Source organism: Rhineura floridana, chromosome 6 (assembly GCF_030035675.1).
Source record: "Rhineura floridana isolate rRhiFlo1 chromosome 6, rRhiFlo1.hap2, whole genome shotgun sequence".
NCBI lineage: Eukaryota > Metazoa > Chordata > Lepidosauria > Squamata > Rhineuridae > Rhineura > Rhineura floridana.
The window spans coordinates 52,700,084-52,715,224 of NC_084485.1; the positions used below are offsets into that span (position 1 = coordinate 52,700,084).

Below are 15,141 nucleotides of genomic sequence, written 5' to 3' on the forward strand. Positions count from 1 at the left end.
CCATAAATTAATGAGATCTGGTCGTCCCAACAAAAATAGGCTTTGAGGTTAATCTCTTCGTTTCTCCCTACCCGGGAGAAGTTTAATCAGTCAAAAAAAAAAGAAAAAACTGACTGATATATCTGAATAAGCTTCTTTTGAGGCAGGAGCCCGTCTCAAAAGCAGGCACAGGCTAAGTCACCCTTCCCGGAAGTCGACTGTGGTTCTGCCTCTTAAGCATTACACCAACCTGTGCACAATTGTCCTTTTCACTGCTTTCTCTCCCCAACCCACTGTCATCTCCCCACAGCTCAGATCTTCAGTTAACATCTAGCCCTTGAATCTCAGAGTGAGTGGCAGAAAGAAAGAAATGGTCTCCAGTCTATTATGCTGCTGAACAAAAAGATTTTCAGTACACCAGCTCCATGCCGTTACAGAGAGCAGGTGCATAGCAAAGAAATGCTAGCAGAACTGTCAAGATGATTGAAGGCAACAAGTCAAACCACAGTGAAATAACAAAAATAAAATCAGAATGATTTCTGATCTGGAAGAAATTTCTTGCCCAACTCCTAATAGGGTAGTCAGCATGAGGAGAACCTATTCTTTCTTTTCTGCCTGCCCACAACACCACATTTCACTTTACCCTGCTGTGCAAGGAGGAGCAGCTTCTTACAAATGGTTAACTGTCTGAGAGGCTGACCCTCTCATGAAGAAATCCAAACTGCAAGCTGGAATATGTAGAAAGACTAAACCAACCTTAGAATACATACAATTAATTTCTGTCACAAGCTCATTTTGTAGAGATGCAAAGTTATTTCAGTGGAGAAACTGATTACCTAGGTGGACAAGCTTCAGACCCATTTGAGGAAAAAATGAAATGGACTGCCTTCAATTGATTCTGACTTACGGCAACCCTAGGAATAGGGTTTTCATGGTAAGCAGCATTCAGAGGGGGTTTGCCATTGCCTCCCTCTGAGGCTGAGAGGCAGTGACTGGCCCAAGGTCACCCAGTGAGCTTCATGGCTGTGTGGGGATTCAAACACCTCAACCACTACACCACACTGGCTCTCATTTACACATCCAAAAAAAAGCCATTTATGGATCTTGATGCATACTGTTTTGAAATGAGCTAGTGCTTGTATATGATAAAAAATGGAAAGCTAAAAACTAGACAAGGCAAGGCATGTAGCTGAAGGAAGCCTGATTAACTTGTTTACTGTTTCAGTATAACAAGAGCTCTCCAGAGTGTGAGGGTGTGATCTAATTGCTTAACAATGGGTCATAATAAGTAGCTTAATTGACAGATGAGGAAAATTACCCAATTAAAGCAATCAACAGCACAGAAAGGAGTCTGTATATCTGGCTCCTTTAGATAGCTGTAACCAAGTGTTTCTCAAAGCCATAGGATTTGAGGTCACAAATCCCTTCCTGACATCTACAGAGTCATAAAGGAGAACAAAAGTGAGGGTGGGGAAGCTGGATAACAGAGGTGAAGCATAGCAGGAGAGCGGTTCAAGTGAAGAACTGATGCAGGGGTATACAAGTAGGTATCCCCAATGATGGTAAGAAAACTGGAAGACCTTAGTTTGAATGTTAATACAAGAGCACCTAAGTAGTAGCACTAGTAAACATTATCAAAAAATAAGGATTTATTTAAAGTTTGCCATTGACCCTTACATTTCTCAGGAAGGAATTCTCAGCCAAGATTATCTTAAAATGCTTTTCATTATACCAAAAGAATGAAAATGTGCTGTATTTATATTTTCTCAAAATGATCTTCCTGCACATTAAGTACTAAGATATGCATGTTACAGCATGATAAAATAAGCATTGGGCATTATATTGAATGACCTCTGTGGTGCATTTCATAGCTGTTACTAAATTTTGATATATGGCTACATCCCAGTGTTCTTGATTTGAAAGTACTAAAGCTGCACAGTACGTTATAATCATGAGATTGTCTGCTAGGTTTTTATATAGTGGTAAATATTAAGATCATTAATTTTCAGTACACCAGATCACAATTAGCCTGTAGCTAATACTGCAGACCCACTAAAGTGAGTTTGTTTTAAAAAGAAAGTGAAATCTAAACAAGGAATAGAAACAATGGTTCTCTGGTTCATCATTCACTGTTGAAAGGTGACAAATGGATCCCATATTTCCCTAAACTTTGCTGAATACAGGTATGTCAAGAAATGCCTTAAATCTTTGATAGAATGTATTCACTGCACTGTTTTAGTCTATTATACACTTCTTACACAGAATATGAGAACGTTAATAATCAGACCTGTGGAAAGCTTCTACTAGTCATGACTTCAAGACAACAAATTTGTAATGTTTCAGTGTGCCCTAAGTGATCAGAAATGGAAAGAGAAGCAATGTTTAAATCAACTCATACTTTTTTCTTTCTTTAGAAATAAGAGTGATCCAGGAAAATTTGCTAAGAATCTGCATCTGGAAACTTCTTTCTAACGCGTGCTTACAAACTGGAACTCTTGACACTTGGAGAAATAATGTGAGCTAGAGCTGCAGCCATCTCAGCTTCATCAGTATCTCTCACACAAAGAAGCTATTTCTGGACCTTTAATATTCCATGAATACTTCATAGCCAAGGTAGATAAATGCTAGCAGTATTACAACATTTGAGAAACACACAGCAGTTTAACAAGCTGTTCAGGTTTTGCCTTATTTTCATTTCAAAGCCTATGCCCTCCTAGTAAAAGTATTCAGCAAATGTAGTTCCTGGTCACTGTGAAGAAATAGGAAGCAAATTCAACTGATTTACCTACAATTGCTCATTTGGTAACTACAGCCAAGATGAAAAGAGCCTGCATTTCTATACTGTTGAAGTTTCCTTCTACAGAAGAGCTTTGCCAAGGCTTTATTTCATGCAGACACCTTTAGAAGAGAAATGAATCATACAGCACAACTAAAGTAGGAAAAGGCACATGTAATCTGCGATCATAATCAGCCCTCAGCAAGTTGCAATATAACACAGAAATGAAAAGCTCTTTGCTTACTCTGAGTGTCTTTGCAATCGGGGAAGGAGACGATGGGGGAGAATCAGACTGAGACTTTCTGTTTCGAGTAAATTCCTTACTCCTGGTATACAAGGACGACATGGTCCATTCAGGGTGGTGGCAAGGCAACAGGTCACCTCTCAGTAGCAACAAGATCCAACTCTTCACTTCTGTCTCACTATGTAGAGCTGGGTGGTGCCTTCTAAAGTAAGAAGAAACTAGTTTGACAATTATAGTATTTTAGCCACTGTTCAAAGTTACAAGTTTCTAGGCACCAGGCCGACAACTGCAGAAAGAAATGTCACAGTGGGCTGTACTCCATAATGCTTTAATCATGACAAGACAGACCCCCAGGAGCTTCAGCTGGCAATAAAGAGTGCTACAGCGTGTCACTGTCAGAACTGAAACCAGGTCTTCCAAAAGATTTCCTGCTATTCAGAGCTTTCACATAGCAAAGCCAGAATATTTCTAAACAAGTGATGATGGCAAGATATCCAATCATAAAAATGGTAAAGCCTAAAGATTACAAGCTTGTCCAGCTAGGAAGAGGTTTTAGCAAAAAATACCAAAAAATTTTTTTTAATCCACAACCTTGCCAAGACAGATCTTTGTTGCTGGAGCAGAGCTGCATCATTAGACAGAACGTACAAATAAGGAACAAATCCTGCTTCAGAAAGGGGGAAGTCCAGATGAAGCTGTGTTTTGTTCCATGCTCCAAGTCAGATACGCCTTCACACACTTCTATCTTCCCTCCCCTCTTGCTATTTTCTGACATTCCAAATCCTTACTTGCTCAGTGAAGAATGCTGGAGAGAGGCCAAAGGCATAGATTCACTTTCAACTTGGGATTTGGATTGCTACTTGTAGGAGAAAGAAAGCTGAAAGTTCCTAACACTGAGGGCTTCAAGGTGGAGGTCAGAGCAGAATTCAATAAGCTTGCAAGGCCTAAGGTCCAGCCGTTAGCTTTTCTAACATTTTTAGGTGGTTTAAGGTTGTTCTTTTTACAACCCTTTTTGACATTTTAGGTCACCATTAAGCAGTCCAAATTCATGAAGTGGAAAGTTAAAATCTCTTAAAAGTTAGAATTATAAACAACTGAAGCTTATTAAAATGAACATGTTGCTAGACAGGTATACATGAGCAATGACTAACTTCCCTTTAACTCTTTCGTACATTGCAACACATGCTGAATGTATAGCCAGTATTACTATTTTGTAACAAGTACAATGAGAAAACCTTAACAGCACAAACTATAAAGGTAAATTGCTTTTGTATAAACATTTGCTAAATTGGTTTGGGTGTCATACATTTTGTCTCACGTACTAGAAGCTGTGCACTTATTTTAAATGGTAGCACTTTGAAGTACCCTTTCTTTGGAATTCTAACAGCATTGAGAAATAATAAAGTTTACATTTGGAAAATAAACACAGAAGAACAGCAGACATACTGAATTAGTTTTCAGAACTCCTGAAGGATCTCTGGGTCATAACACAGTTGAGAATGAGAAAATCTCAACACTTTAACAATGACTGTTTATAGTGAATATTAACAAATGAACTTGCTGGAAACCATACAAGAGTGATGCTGATTAACAATTAGAGCCTCTTGTACATTTTTGGGTTACAAGTGTCTGGCTCTGCTTTACAGAGTTTTAAAAAATCTAATTTATGTGATTGGTTTAGGGCCTAAATTTTAGGCTTAAGTTTCAAATTCAAAAATAAAGTAGGGCTAGGATATGGAAGCCCAAGGTTCAAGTCCCCAGTCAGCCAGGAAGCTCACTGGTGACCTTGGGCCAGTCACTGAGCCTAATCTACTCACAGGGTTATTGTGAGGATAAAATGGAGAGGAGAACCATTTATACCACCTTCAGCTCCTTGGAGGAAAGGCAGGTTATAAATGTAGTAAATAAATAAATGTTTTATTAAGCTGCAGCTAAAGTAGGTGTGTGTGAATAAAGTGAAGCAAATAACTGGTGTAATTTAGTTTTGCCAAATCTGATTAAGAAACTAGAACAGCAACTGTCATATATATAAGTACAATTTCTACCAATTAATAGCATGTCAAGTGATGACACAAAAGTAAGCAGTAGATGTGTTAAATCCTACTTTCTTAGGAAGAGCTTCTTGCAGTGAGACGGAATATAAGAATAAAAATAAACACAGACATATGTTCACCATCTTATACATATGCAGTAACCCTTGCTACCTGATGGTTTACTTCAATGTACAAATTTGGACAATTGTCCCATACCTCACAACAACCTGAATCCATATTTTTCAGTCTCTTACATTTCTGCTTTTCCCTCCAGGATTACTGGTGTTCCCAAACAAATTATTCATACTATGATAAGAAAGGTCGTATCAAAATACCAAAGAACTTGAAAGAAGCCCAGCTTAATTTCAAGGTGGAGTAAAGGATCTCCAAATTCCACACACCACTTCTTTTTCCTAACATTATGTCAATATACCAGAAACAATGGAGTGATTCATAATCAGCAGGCTCTGCTAAAAGGAGTTGGGGTGGGATAAGGAGGAGGAGAACTCTGTGTTTATAAACCAGTTACAGCTAATGGGTAGCACAATTTACAAACACATAGAACCATGATGCCAGTGTTGAATTTTAGGCCAATGCATATGACAATTGAAGTCCAAACTTTCAAGTAGTTGAAGATTTAGACAGAAAGGAATTGAAACCAATCTGGAGTTTCTTAAACTTTGGGAAAAGGCTATAACCTTCTAAAACTTGGTAACTCTAATTACCAATAAGGCATGAAAAAACAGTTGTGCCTCCACCATTCCCAACACCAAAGGTCCCAGAACACTACTCCCTCCAAACTTGAGCAGCCATACATTAGTCCATACTTTAGAACATAATGGGGGTGGAGTAAGTTAGATGGAAGAGAGAAAGATTTTCAAAAGTGGACTCATCAGAAACTATTGTTAATTTCTGTCCCTCTTTTTGATAGGAGTCCCCAAAGACTGGAGCCCACAATTAAAAATGGCAAGCTATCTGAACCTTGCTTTGGATTAACTCATAACTAATCCAGTCTCTTGGGAAGAGTTTTAGAAAATTTAGTTTTTTTAAAAACTCAATCTGAGGGGATCCGAAAAAGCATAAAGAGGAGTGAAGGAAACAAACAAAAACCCTTCCTTTCCCTGCATTTGTCACACATCTCTGCCAATGATTAAAACAGCAAGGGGGGAGTGTGTTGGGGGAGACAGAGACTTTTGGGGAGGGGAGCAGAAATAGGTATGGGGAGCTAAGAATTTTAATCTGAGCCAGAGAAACTTTTCAGGGCTCTTGTACAAGAAAATATCAAAGGCAGGCTTTTAAGAGCTGCCACACCTGCACTCATAAACTTCACCAGCAGGTGTGTGATATTTTTGCCTTTCGCTCTTCTCTCCTGATTCTGTCCCCCAGGATAGTTTGGGTCTTACATGGTCAGTGGGAGAAGGGAGGTAAGGGAAGACAGAGTAGGCTTATAATTCTGCTTTTAAGCAGTCTTCTGTATTGTATTGTCAAAAAAACCCTAAAGCTTGTGTTTAAAGCATGTTAATACAAGTTATTCCACCTGCTCATCTTGATCATTTTATTTTCTATGCCTGAACAGCCAGTTCAGCTATCTCTGGGAGATGAGCTACCGCATGCTCACAACTTGCTTTTCCATAGCTTTGAAATACATCATCACTCTAAAAAAAGCAATGACTCCCACCTTCCCACCTATTGTCTGTTTCCAGTGTATGAACTCTCTTAACTCTTCCCTTGATTCCCTTCATTCTAATGTCCACTAGAATCCCTTCATTCCCTTCATTCCAATTATACCCTTTTACTCTACTAATGTAACATGAAAGAAGTTTATAACTAAACCTAAGTCTTTCTATTCTGTACTTATTTTTATACATACCATTACACATATTTGGACTTCCGGGAAGGGTGACTTCGCTTGTGCCTGCTTTTGGGACGGGCTCCCGCCTCAAAAGAAGCTTATTCAGATATAAATCAGTCAGAACATTTTTTTTTTGACTGATGAAATTTCTCCCGGGCAGGGAGAAACGTAGAGATCAACCTCAAAAGCCTGTTTTTGTTGGGAGGACTGGATTTCATTAATTTATGAGATAAGGTCCAGCCAACAATGCCGGACGGACTTTCGAACAAGCTCTATCTGCTTAAGCGATACGTTTATCTTTTCTTTAAAGAGAGAACGGACTAACAGGCAAGCACCCTTCTTTCTATTATTTTTTTTACTTGGTTTAAATTGTTGCAGCAAAAGGAGATTTGTCAGATTGATCGGCTTTGGACAGCTTCTGGGTGAGCTATAACTCTTCTCTGTTATCCACGAAATTAACAGCTTATCTCTGTTTCTGTCGCAAAAAGCTGTCCTGGAAGTGCATTCTAAAGATATACACAGAAGAGGGATTTCTATTCCTGATTTCTATTCCAAGGAATATTATATTGTCTGGGACTATTCTCTTTTTGGTCTATTTTATTTTGACGAATCTGCTTCTTCACGACGCCACTAACTGTTTTGATGCTGGGAACTAAATTTGTTTTGCATTCTTGAACATAGAGAGATAAGGCAGGTTGCTCTGTTTATACTGTGATGTCATCAAGCCTGGAATATTAACCCAATTGTTGCTGAAATAAGAAGTGGTTTTTCTTTATTTTTGTTTTGCTTTGTTTTCGTGGTTTTAAAAATGGCAATCAAGAAAGTGGCTGAGAATCTGGAAGTAACTATGTTTCAGAAAATAATGGATGAGATTGAGATAACGAAACAAACCCTGCGACAGGGTAGTAAGGAGTTGAAAATTGAACTGAGCAAAATGACACAGGAGTTTAAAGAAATAGGGGATCCTGTGAGAGAGGAGAATGAGATCAGAGATAAGAAAAAATAAAGGGAAGATACAAGCCCTGGAGATTGGAACAAATGTGGAATTGGAAAAAGATCTGGAGTTTATGGATTTTAGAAATAAAATCTACTGTTTGGAATTTAACGTTATCTCTGAAGAAATTAATGAAGATATTAGAGATAAAGTTATCAATGGCTTGGATAATCTTCTGGACTGGAATGATGTGATGGAGCTTGATATAGAGAAAATCTATGGAATTAACTGCAGCCATGTGACAATGGAAAAACTCTTAAGAGATGAGCCAGTGCATTTTGTAAAAAAGAAGAACACAGATATGACTTTACAACAATATTTCAGCAACTTATTCAGAATGGATGGCAAGAAAATATTTGGGATAGAGGAAATTCCCATCAGACTCTTATTATATGACTATGGCTACAACAGCAAGATTATTATGGAATACTGATAATGGAAGATTGGACACTGAAATTACTGGACTTAACAGGACTATTGAAGATGGAAGATGGAACTAATAGGGATAATGGAATAATGGCTATTGAAATTATTGGACCTAACAGATTCTGATGAGATGGATTAATCGAAATGTTTATTTGGACTATGGTTATGACAATAAGATTATTATAATTATTAACGAGATGGATTAATTGACATGTTTATTTGGAGAAAAATTGATAGATATATTTCTTAAAGAATTGAAACCTCTCTTTGACTTTTTGTGGAAAGAATAAAGTAATGTTTATGAGATTTGATTATTAATTAAGATAACTACTGGAGGAAAGTGATTTTATAATATGATTTAAGAGACAGGATTGTTATATATTGTAGACCTATAACTGATTTGATATGTGACAAATGGGAAGTCAACATTTTATTTTTTTTTGTTTAATCATTTTTGTTTTGTTTTGTTTTTTGTCTTTGAATGTTTTATGATTTTGTTTTCTATGTTTTATGAAAATTTGAATAAAAATTATTGTAAAAAAAAAAAAAAACATACCATTACACATATTTATATCTTCCCAGTACCTCAACAATCTACTTGTAGAATTATACCTCTATAGCCTCTGGGCTGACTGTACTCTACATCCTCCCCTCTCTAATTTTATTGTGTTTTAATTTTCATCTCTTGGTACTCCCTTTTCCCCATAGCTGAACGTACAATTCAGAGCCGTAGCTTAGGTTATAGTGATTATTATTAACAGTTATTGCCCTCTCTTCACCCAAAGGTCCTAGGGCGGGTTACAACAGTTTTAAAATACATTAAAAACTGTTAAAACAACCTAAAATCACATGACAAAAATAGGGTGGGCCGCACTTCCCAGGAGATTGCTCCGCCTGTGACTGCCTCTGAGACGAGCTCCCGTCTCAGAGGAAGCTTTTTCAGTTTTAAAACCAGTCAGAAGGGTTTTTTGACTGGTAAAAACTTTCTCCCAGGCAAGGGAGAAACGAAGAGATCATCCACAGAAGCTTCGTTGTGTTTGTTGGGGACTGGAATTCATTAGGATCGCCTATGAACGAAGGTGTAGCCAGCAGCATCGGACGGAGCCAGGGAATTCAAGCAAGCTCAAACTGACTAAGCGAGACGTTTTTTTCTTCTTCAAAGAAAAACGGATTTTAACAGGCAAGCATTCTTCTGTCTACTCTTATCATTTAGACTAAATTGTTACAGTAAAAGAGATTTATTAAAGAATCAGCAACAAAAAATCCCTGGGTGAGTTATACCTTTCTCTTTTATACACGGAATTAATGAGGAAGAAAATCGAAATAGCTTATCTTTGTTTATATTGCAAAAAGCTGGCATGGAATTCAGCATTATAAAGATATAAACGGATGAGGGGCATCTAATCTGAGGAAAATTGGATTTATATGAACATTTGAGTACTTTATGTCTGGGACTATTTTTTTCTGGTCTACTTCATTTTGACGAATCTGCTTATTCTTTATGCCACTAACTATTTTGATGCTGTGAACTAAATTTGTTTTGCACTCCTGGTCACATAAGAGATAAGGCAGTTTGTGCTGTCTAGATGATGATGTCAACAGGCTTGGAATATTAACTCCTTTGTTGCTGGAAAAAGAAATAAATTGCTCTTTGCTTGAGAATAGTGGCTATATTGGAAATTGAAGGGGCTTTTTTCTGGTCCTAAGAATGACAATCAAGAAAGTGGCTGAGATCCTGGATGTACAGGAAGGGGTTTCCTCTCTAGATATGTTCCAGAAAATAATGAATGAGATTAAGATAATGAAACAAGAACTGAGACAAGGCAGACAAGAGATGAAAATTGAATTTGGCAAAATGAAACAGGAGCTGAAAGAAATAAAGGATTCTATGAGAAAGGAGGTAGATGAGACCAAAGATATAACTGGACAAGCAATAGAAAATGAAAAAAAAATTAAAGGGAAGGTGCAAGTTCTGGAGATTGGAATTGATATATCAAATGTGGAATTGGAAAAAGACGTGGACTTTATGGCTGTGATGGATCTTAGAGATAAAGATCACTGTTTGGAATTTAGCGCTACCTCTGAAGGATTTGATGAAGATATCAGAGATAAAATTATCAATGTTTCGAAAAAATTCATGGACTGGAATGATTTGATGGAACTTGAAATAGAGAAAGTTTACAGAATTAACTCCAGATATGTGACAATGGAAAAACTCTTAAGAGATGTGCTTGTGCATTCTGAAAAAAAGAGGATCAGAGATATGACATTACAACAACATTTCAGTAATACATCTAGAATTGACGGCAAGGCAATATTTGTGACGAAGGAAATTCCTATCAGACTCTTACTATATGACTATGACAGCAAGATTATTACGTGTGCAAAGATGGAAGATGGAAGATGGACCTAATACTGATAATGGAAGAATAGCTATTGAAATTACTGGACTTAGTAGACTTGAAGAGATGGATCAATTGACATGTTTATTTGGAGAAGAATCGATGGATATATTTCTCAAGGACTGGAAACCTCTCTTTGACTTTTTGTGGAAAGAACAAAATGATATGATGTTAATGAGATTTGATGATTAATTAAGATAACCATTGGAGGAGGAAAGTGACTTTGTAATATATTTAGGGACAGGTTTGTTATATACAATAGACTTATAGCTGATCTACGACAAATTGGAAGTCAACATACTTTTTATTGTATTAGTTATTAATTTGTTTATTTGTTTTTTCTTTTTTTGTTTTGTTTTGTTTTGTTTGAAATTTTGAATAAAAATTAATGAAAAAAACAAAAAACAAAAATAGGGTGGGCCCTAAATATATGCATCATTATTTATAGAGTACAATATATCTGAAGTATTTCTATTCCTAAAATGGAACACTGGTTTTTCCCTGAGGTCTAGAGGCTATAATAGCACATGCACTGTAGCTCAGGGGTTGCCAATATTGCACTTGCAGAAACCTTCTATGGTGCCCACAAAAGATTTCAGGAAATATCCCCTCAAAAATTCATAATGCAGTAGACACTATTTGCTCTTCCTGCTCAGTTTCTGTTTGCACTGACTTAGTGTAATCTACATTGAACAGGCTCACGTTTCATTAGATGCCAGAATCAGTCCTCCCCACTTCCATTCTGAATAGAGGTAAGGTGCAAAGAGGTTCTCTTTGTGAGTGCAATGGTGGCTGATGTAGGGGAGAATGCCTACACCATTTTGTAGTCCTGTCTCCTCTTCTGCTATTTTAGATGTGGCAACCATTTTGTGTTATACCATCCTTCCACAGCAGCCATTTTGTGACTGGCAGCCATGGCGCACACTCAAAATTCCAAATATGCCCACTGGCCCAAAAAGATTGGCGACCCCTGCTATAGCTCATCACACAATAACACAAGGCATCCCAAACTACATAGGTAGAATAATAGTTTCAGAAAAGTCTGTCATATCTGCAACAGTTTCAAGTCAATACAAATACATCATTTTTTGTAAGTCTTGTGTCTAACTTTCAAAGTGTAATTTCACTGGAACACTGTGATTCTTCCAGGTATGTTAAATGCTATACTCTTAAGCATAAATTTTATCAATTCTCAGACTGCCTCAAGCATAGGAAAATCCTTAAGGCAAGAAACTTTGCATGACCTAATTCATAGTCAAACTCTGCTAGAATAAGAATCAGTGACATGCATTCTGATCACAAATACAATCAATACAGGCAAAACCTTAGGTAGTTATAATAAAGTAACTGCTTATTTTTCAAACATGTTGTGACAAAAGTTCAGGGATGAGTGGGGCTCTTTATGTAGCCCAAACAGTACAATTCCTTCACAACAGGGAAATTATCAGCAGGCTTGGGGGAACCACAAGGTTTACAGATGTACAAAAAAAGCTTTCAAAAGAAAATCTGGGAAGGGGAAAAATAGCTAAATGATGTCTGAGTTTGCTCAGTGGCCACAGAATAATGCTGCTTGTGAGAGGAAAAATTGAAAATGAAGGAAGAGGGAGAATGGAATGGTGAATACTGAAAGACAGCATGGCTGACTGGAACCCTCAACACAGTGCAACATTTTGTTGCAGGTCCCACATCATTCCACTTTGCTGTTATAAGTACAATTCTATATGATTACAGGAATAATGTATTTGAAAGGGCTTTTCTAAAGTATGATAGCAAGATCATGTCTTGTAAGTGAGCAGTAACGACTGTAAAATAGTTTTTGGGAGGGGGGAATTGGCACTAGGCTGAGTTATAAACATGATGAAAAACACTGCAGTAATTTCCCATAAAAGGAAGACAAGGAAGCCTTTTGCCTGCAATGTACTGAGTGCTGATCCATCACCAAGCAGCAGGTTCTCAAGTCCTGGGAAAAAAAGGGATTAGAGAAGAAGATCCCTGACAGCAATTAAATACAAAGGAATTCAGTTATAAGTTCAGAGATCTTCATTCCTTGACTGCTATACATCATTAAAGGCAATCTCCTTTGTTCTTGTTGCATAACATATGGGATTCATAAGTTCTTATAGGTTACTATTAAGCCAGCTAATTTTCCATACATTTCTATAAGATAGCTTCATAGCTCTTCCTCGGTGTATCCATAAAGCTGGTCAGAAAGAAAAAAACAAGCAAAAGACTGTAACTCAGAGGAACAACTCACTCTTGTTCATCCCCCATTAAAAATCATCTACTTATTTATTTATTATTTATTTATTTTATTGCACTTGTATACCGCCCCATAGCCGAAGCTCTCTGGGCGGTTTACAGCAATCAAAAACATTAAAACAAATATACAATTTAAAACACATATTTTAAAAACAATTTAAAACACAATTTTAAAATTTAAAACAATATAAAAACAATTTATATGGCCATTTTAAACATACTTACTACGAGACTAAGCCCCATAGAACTGATCCTCTGTAGTTTAATCATACTTAAAGATGTAACTTTTAGGAAACAGACAGTTTTTTTAACATGTGAGTGGCTAAAGAGGAACAGAATGTACATGTACTAAAAGCAGTGATCAGCTTAAAGAAAGAACTAGGAAAGTAGGTACATCCTCCAATTTCCTAAGCTTGAAGCTAAGACTCTATAGAGGGACACTACATCATCCCCACACTGTTATATATAAAAGAGAGAACAAATTATAAATTATTGCAAAAAGTTCACCACTTTATGCAAAAGAACAAAGTCCATGACTTTAGAACATCGGTATATTATGAGGCGCTTCCCCAAAAAAGTAGATTTAAAAATCCATTAAAACAAAACATACACAAAACAAGGTAAATAAATAAATAGCTCATTACTTTGCAGTACTCATTACTTTGGAAAGAACAAGGACACAAAGTAGGTGCTTTCTACAAGTCATACAACAGAAAAACTTAATTGTGCTGGCACTTTTCTATAGTGCCAGAATTGCTTTCTGAAAAAGAATAGGATGTTACACAGAAAATAGTAATACATCATTTAAAAAAAAGATTCTAATTTATAACTATGTAAACCACTGCAGTCACTAAGGCTGCCATCCTATGCAGTCTTATGAGAAAGTGTGTCCTAATGAATTCGGGGGGAGGGACACACACATGCACAGAATTTGATTCATACTAATCTAATAAACAGAAGTAGGAGCCAGTGTCAAGTTCCCACTTCACTATTGTAACAAACAACAAGCTAACCGTGTTTTTACACAGCATGCTGTGGCACACAAATGGAAGCTGGATGCAACACCCAGGCAATCCTGGCTGACCTTCTCTTATAGGTTAGTCATTGAATTCTGCAATGAACCTGTCATGCTGCAATCTAACTGGGCTGAAATCCCTGCCAATACATGGATGATGTTGTAGCCTTTACTAGAAGTGGTTGCATCATCACACTTCTATCTTTGGAGTCTGAAAGATAAAAGGGGTCTGGGTAAAATGTCTGCACAGTAGTCTGAATCCAGTTACCAGCACATGGTTGTCAGATCCATGATGCTACTTTATAGCTGTTCTAAAACATCCTCTTTCAGTTTCTTCCAAGCAGACAGGACATGGACTAGTACTGCAACTTCCTCTGGTACATGCTGCAATTCCTGCACACTATTTCTGGCACAGCAGGTGTGTGTGGCAAATATGCATGTAAATTCTTTGACCCTCATAAGTTAAGGCTGAAATGTGTCTAATGTTAATATTTTTTTACATATTAAAATCTTGAAAAGCAGCCAAGTTCTAATCAACTTCCCAATGATTAACTGATTCATACTTAACTTTATAAACAGCAGATGCTGTTTTATCATTTATAGTCTCAAATAAGGCAGCTCATACCCCACCTTCATTTTCTTTTTTATAAACGGATTTTTTTTTTTAAAAAAAAATGGCTTTCAAGAATAGTGCTAATGAAGGAGAGTGAACTTTCATACTATTTGCTACCATTCAATACACAGAATTGTTTCCCTGCATAATAGATTTTACTGGTATATGCTCACGGAGCCTTGGGAGGATGGAAAAAACAGAGTTGGTCTCTTCCAGCGTTGCCTTCAAAGGTATCTAGTTCAGCACCGACATAGATTTGAGGATTGGGGAGGAGAGGTCACTACGGTCTACAGGAATTCCATCTCCCTCTCCTTGTTCGTGGTCAGATTAGATGCTGGTTTTGAGGGTTTGTACCTGGTATTGGGCACCAGGGACAAAATGGAACTGCTGTGGAGGTACTAACAGTCTATACCAGACAGAGGAATGACTGCACAGAACAACGCATCACTTTGTTCTGAAATACAATTTAGAAAACATAGGACTCCTTCACAGGAGGGTTTTAAAGGTATTACTGCCTCACGATTTCCCCAAATGAAATGAAAACAATC

General features: G+C 37.2%; 1 protein-coding gene across 6 annotated transcripts in view; it reads right to left on the reverse strand.

Moving 5' to 3' along the window:
- The window catches only part of PPP1R12B (protein phosphatase 1 regulatory subunit 12B), a 177,189-nt gene that overhangs the window by 53,549 nt on the left and 108,499 nt on the right, over window positions 1–15,141 (reverse strand). The window contains exon 1 of one of the 6 annotated variants that reach the window (XM_061631877.1): window positions 3,000–3,200. The exons of 4 other annotated variants lie outside the window; for them this stretch is intronic. In XM_061631877.1, coding sequence (XP_061487861.1) covers window positions 3,000–3,101 — 102 coding nt within the window. In that variant the 5' untranslated portion in view covers window positions 3,102–3,200. Of the gene's footprint in view, window positions 1–2,999; window positions 3,202–15,141 lie in introns of those variants that run through there. One more of the 6 variants, XM_061631876.1, reaches the window with a different exon arrangement.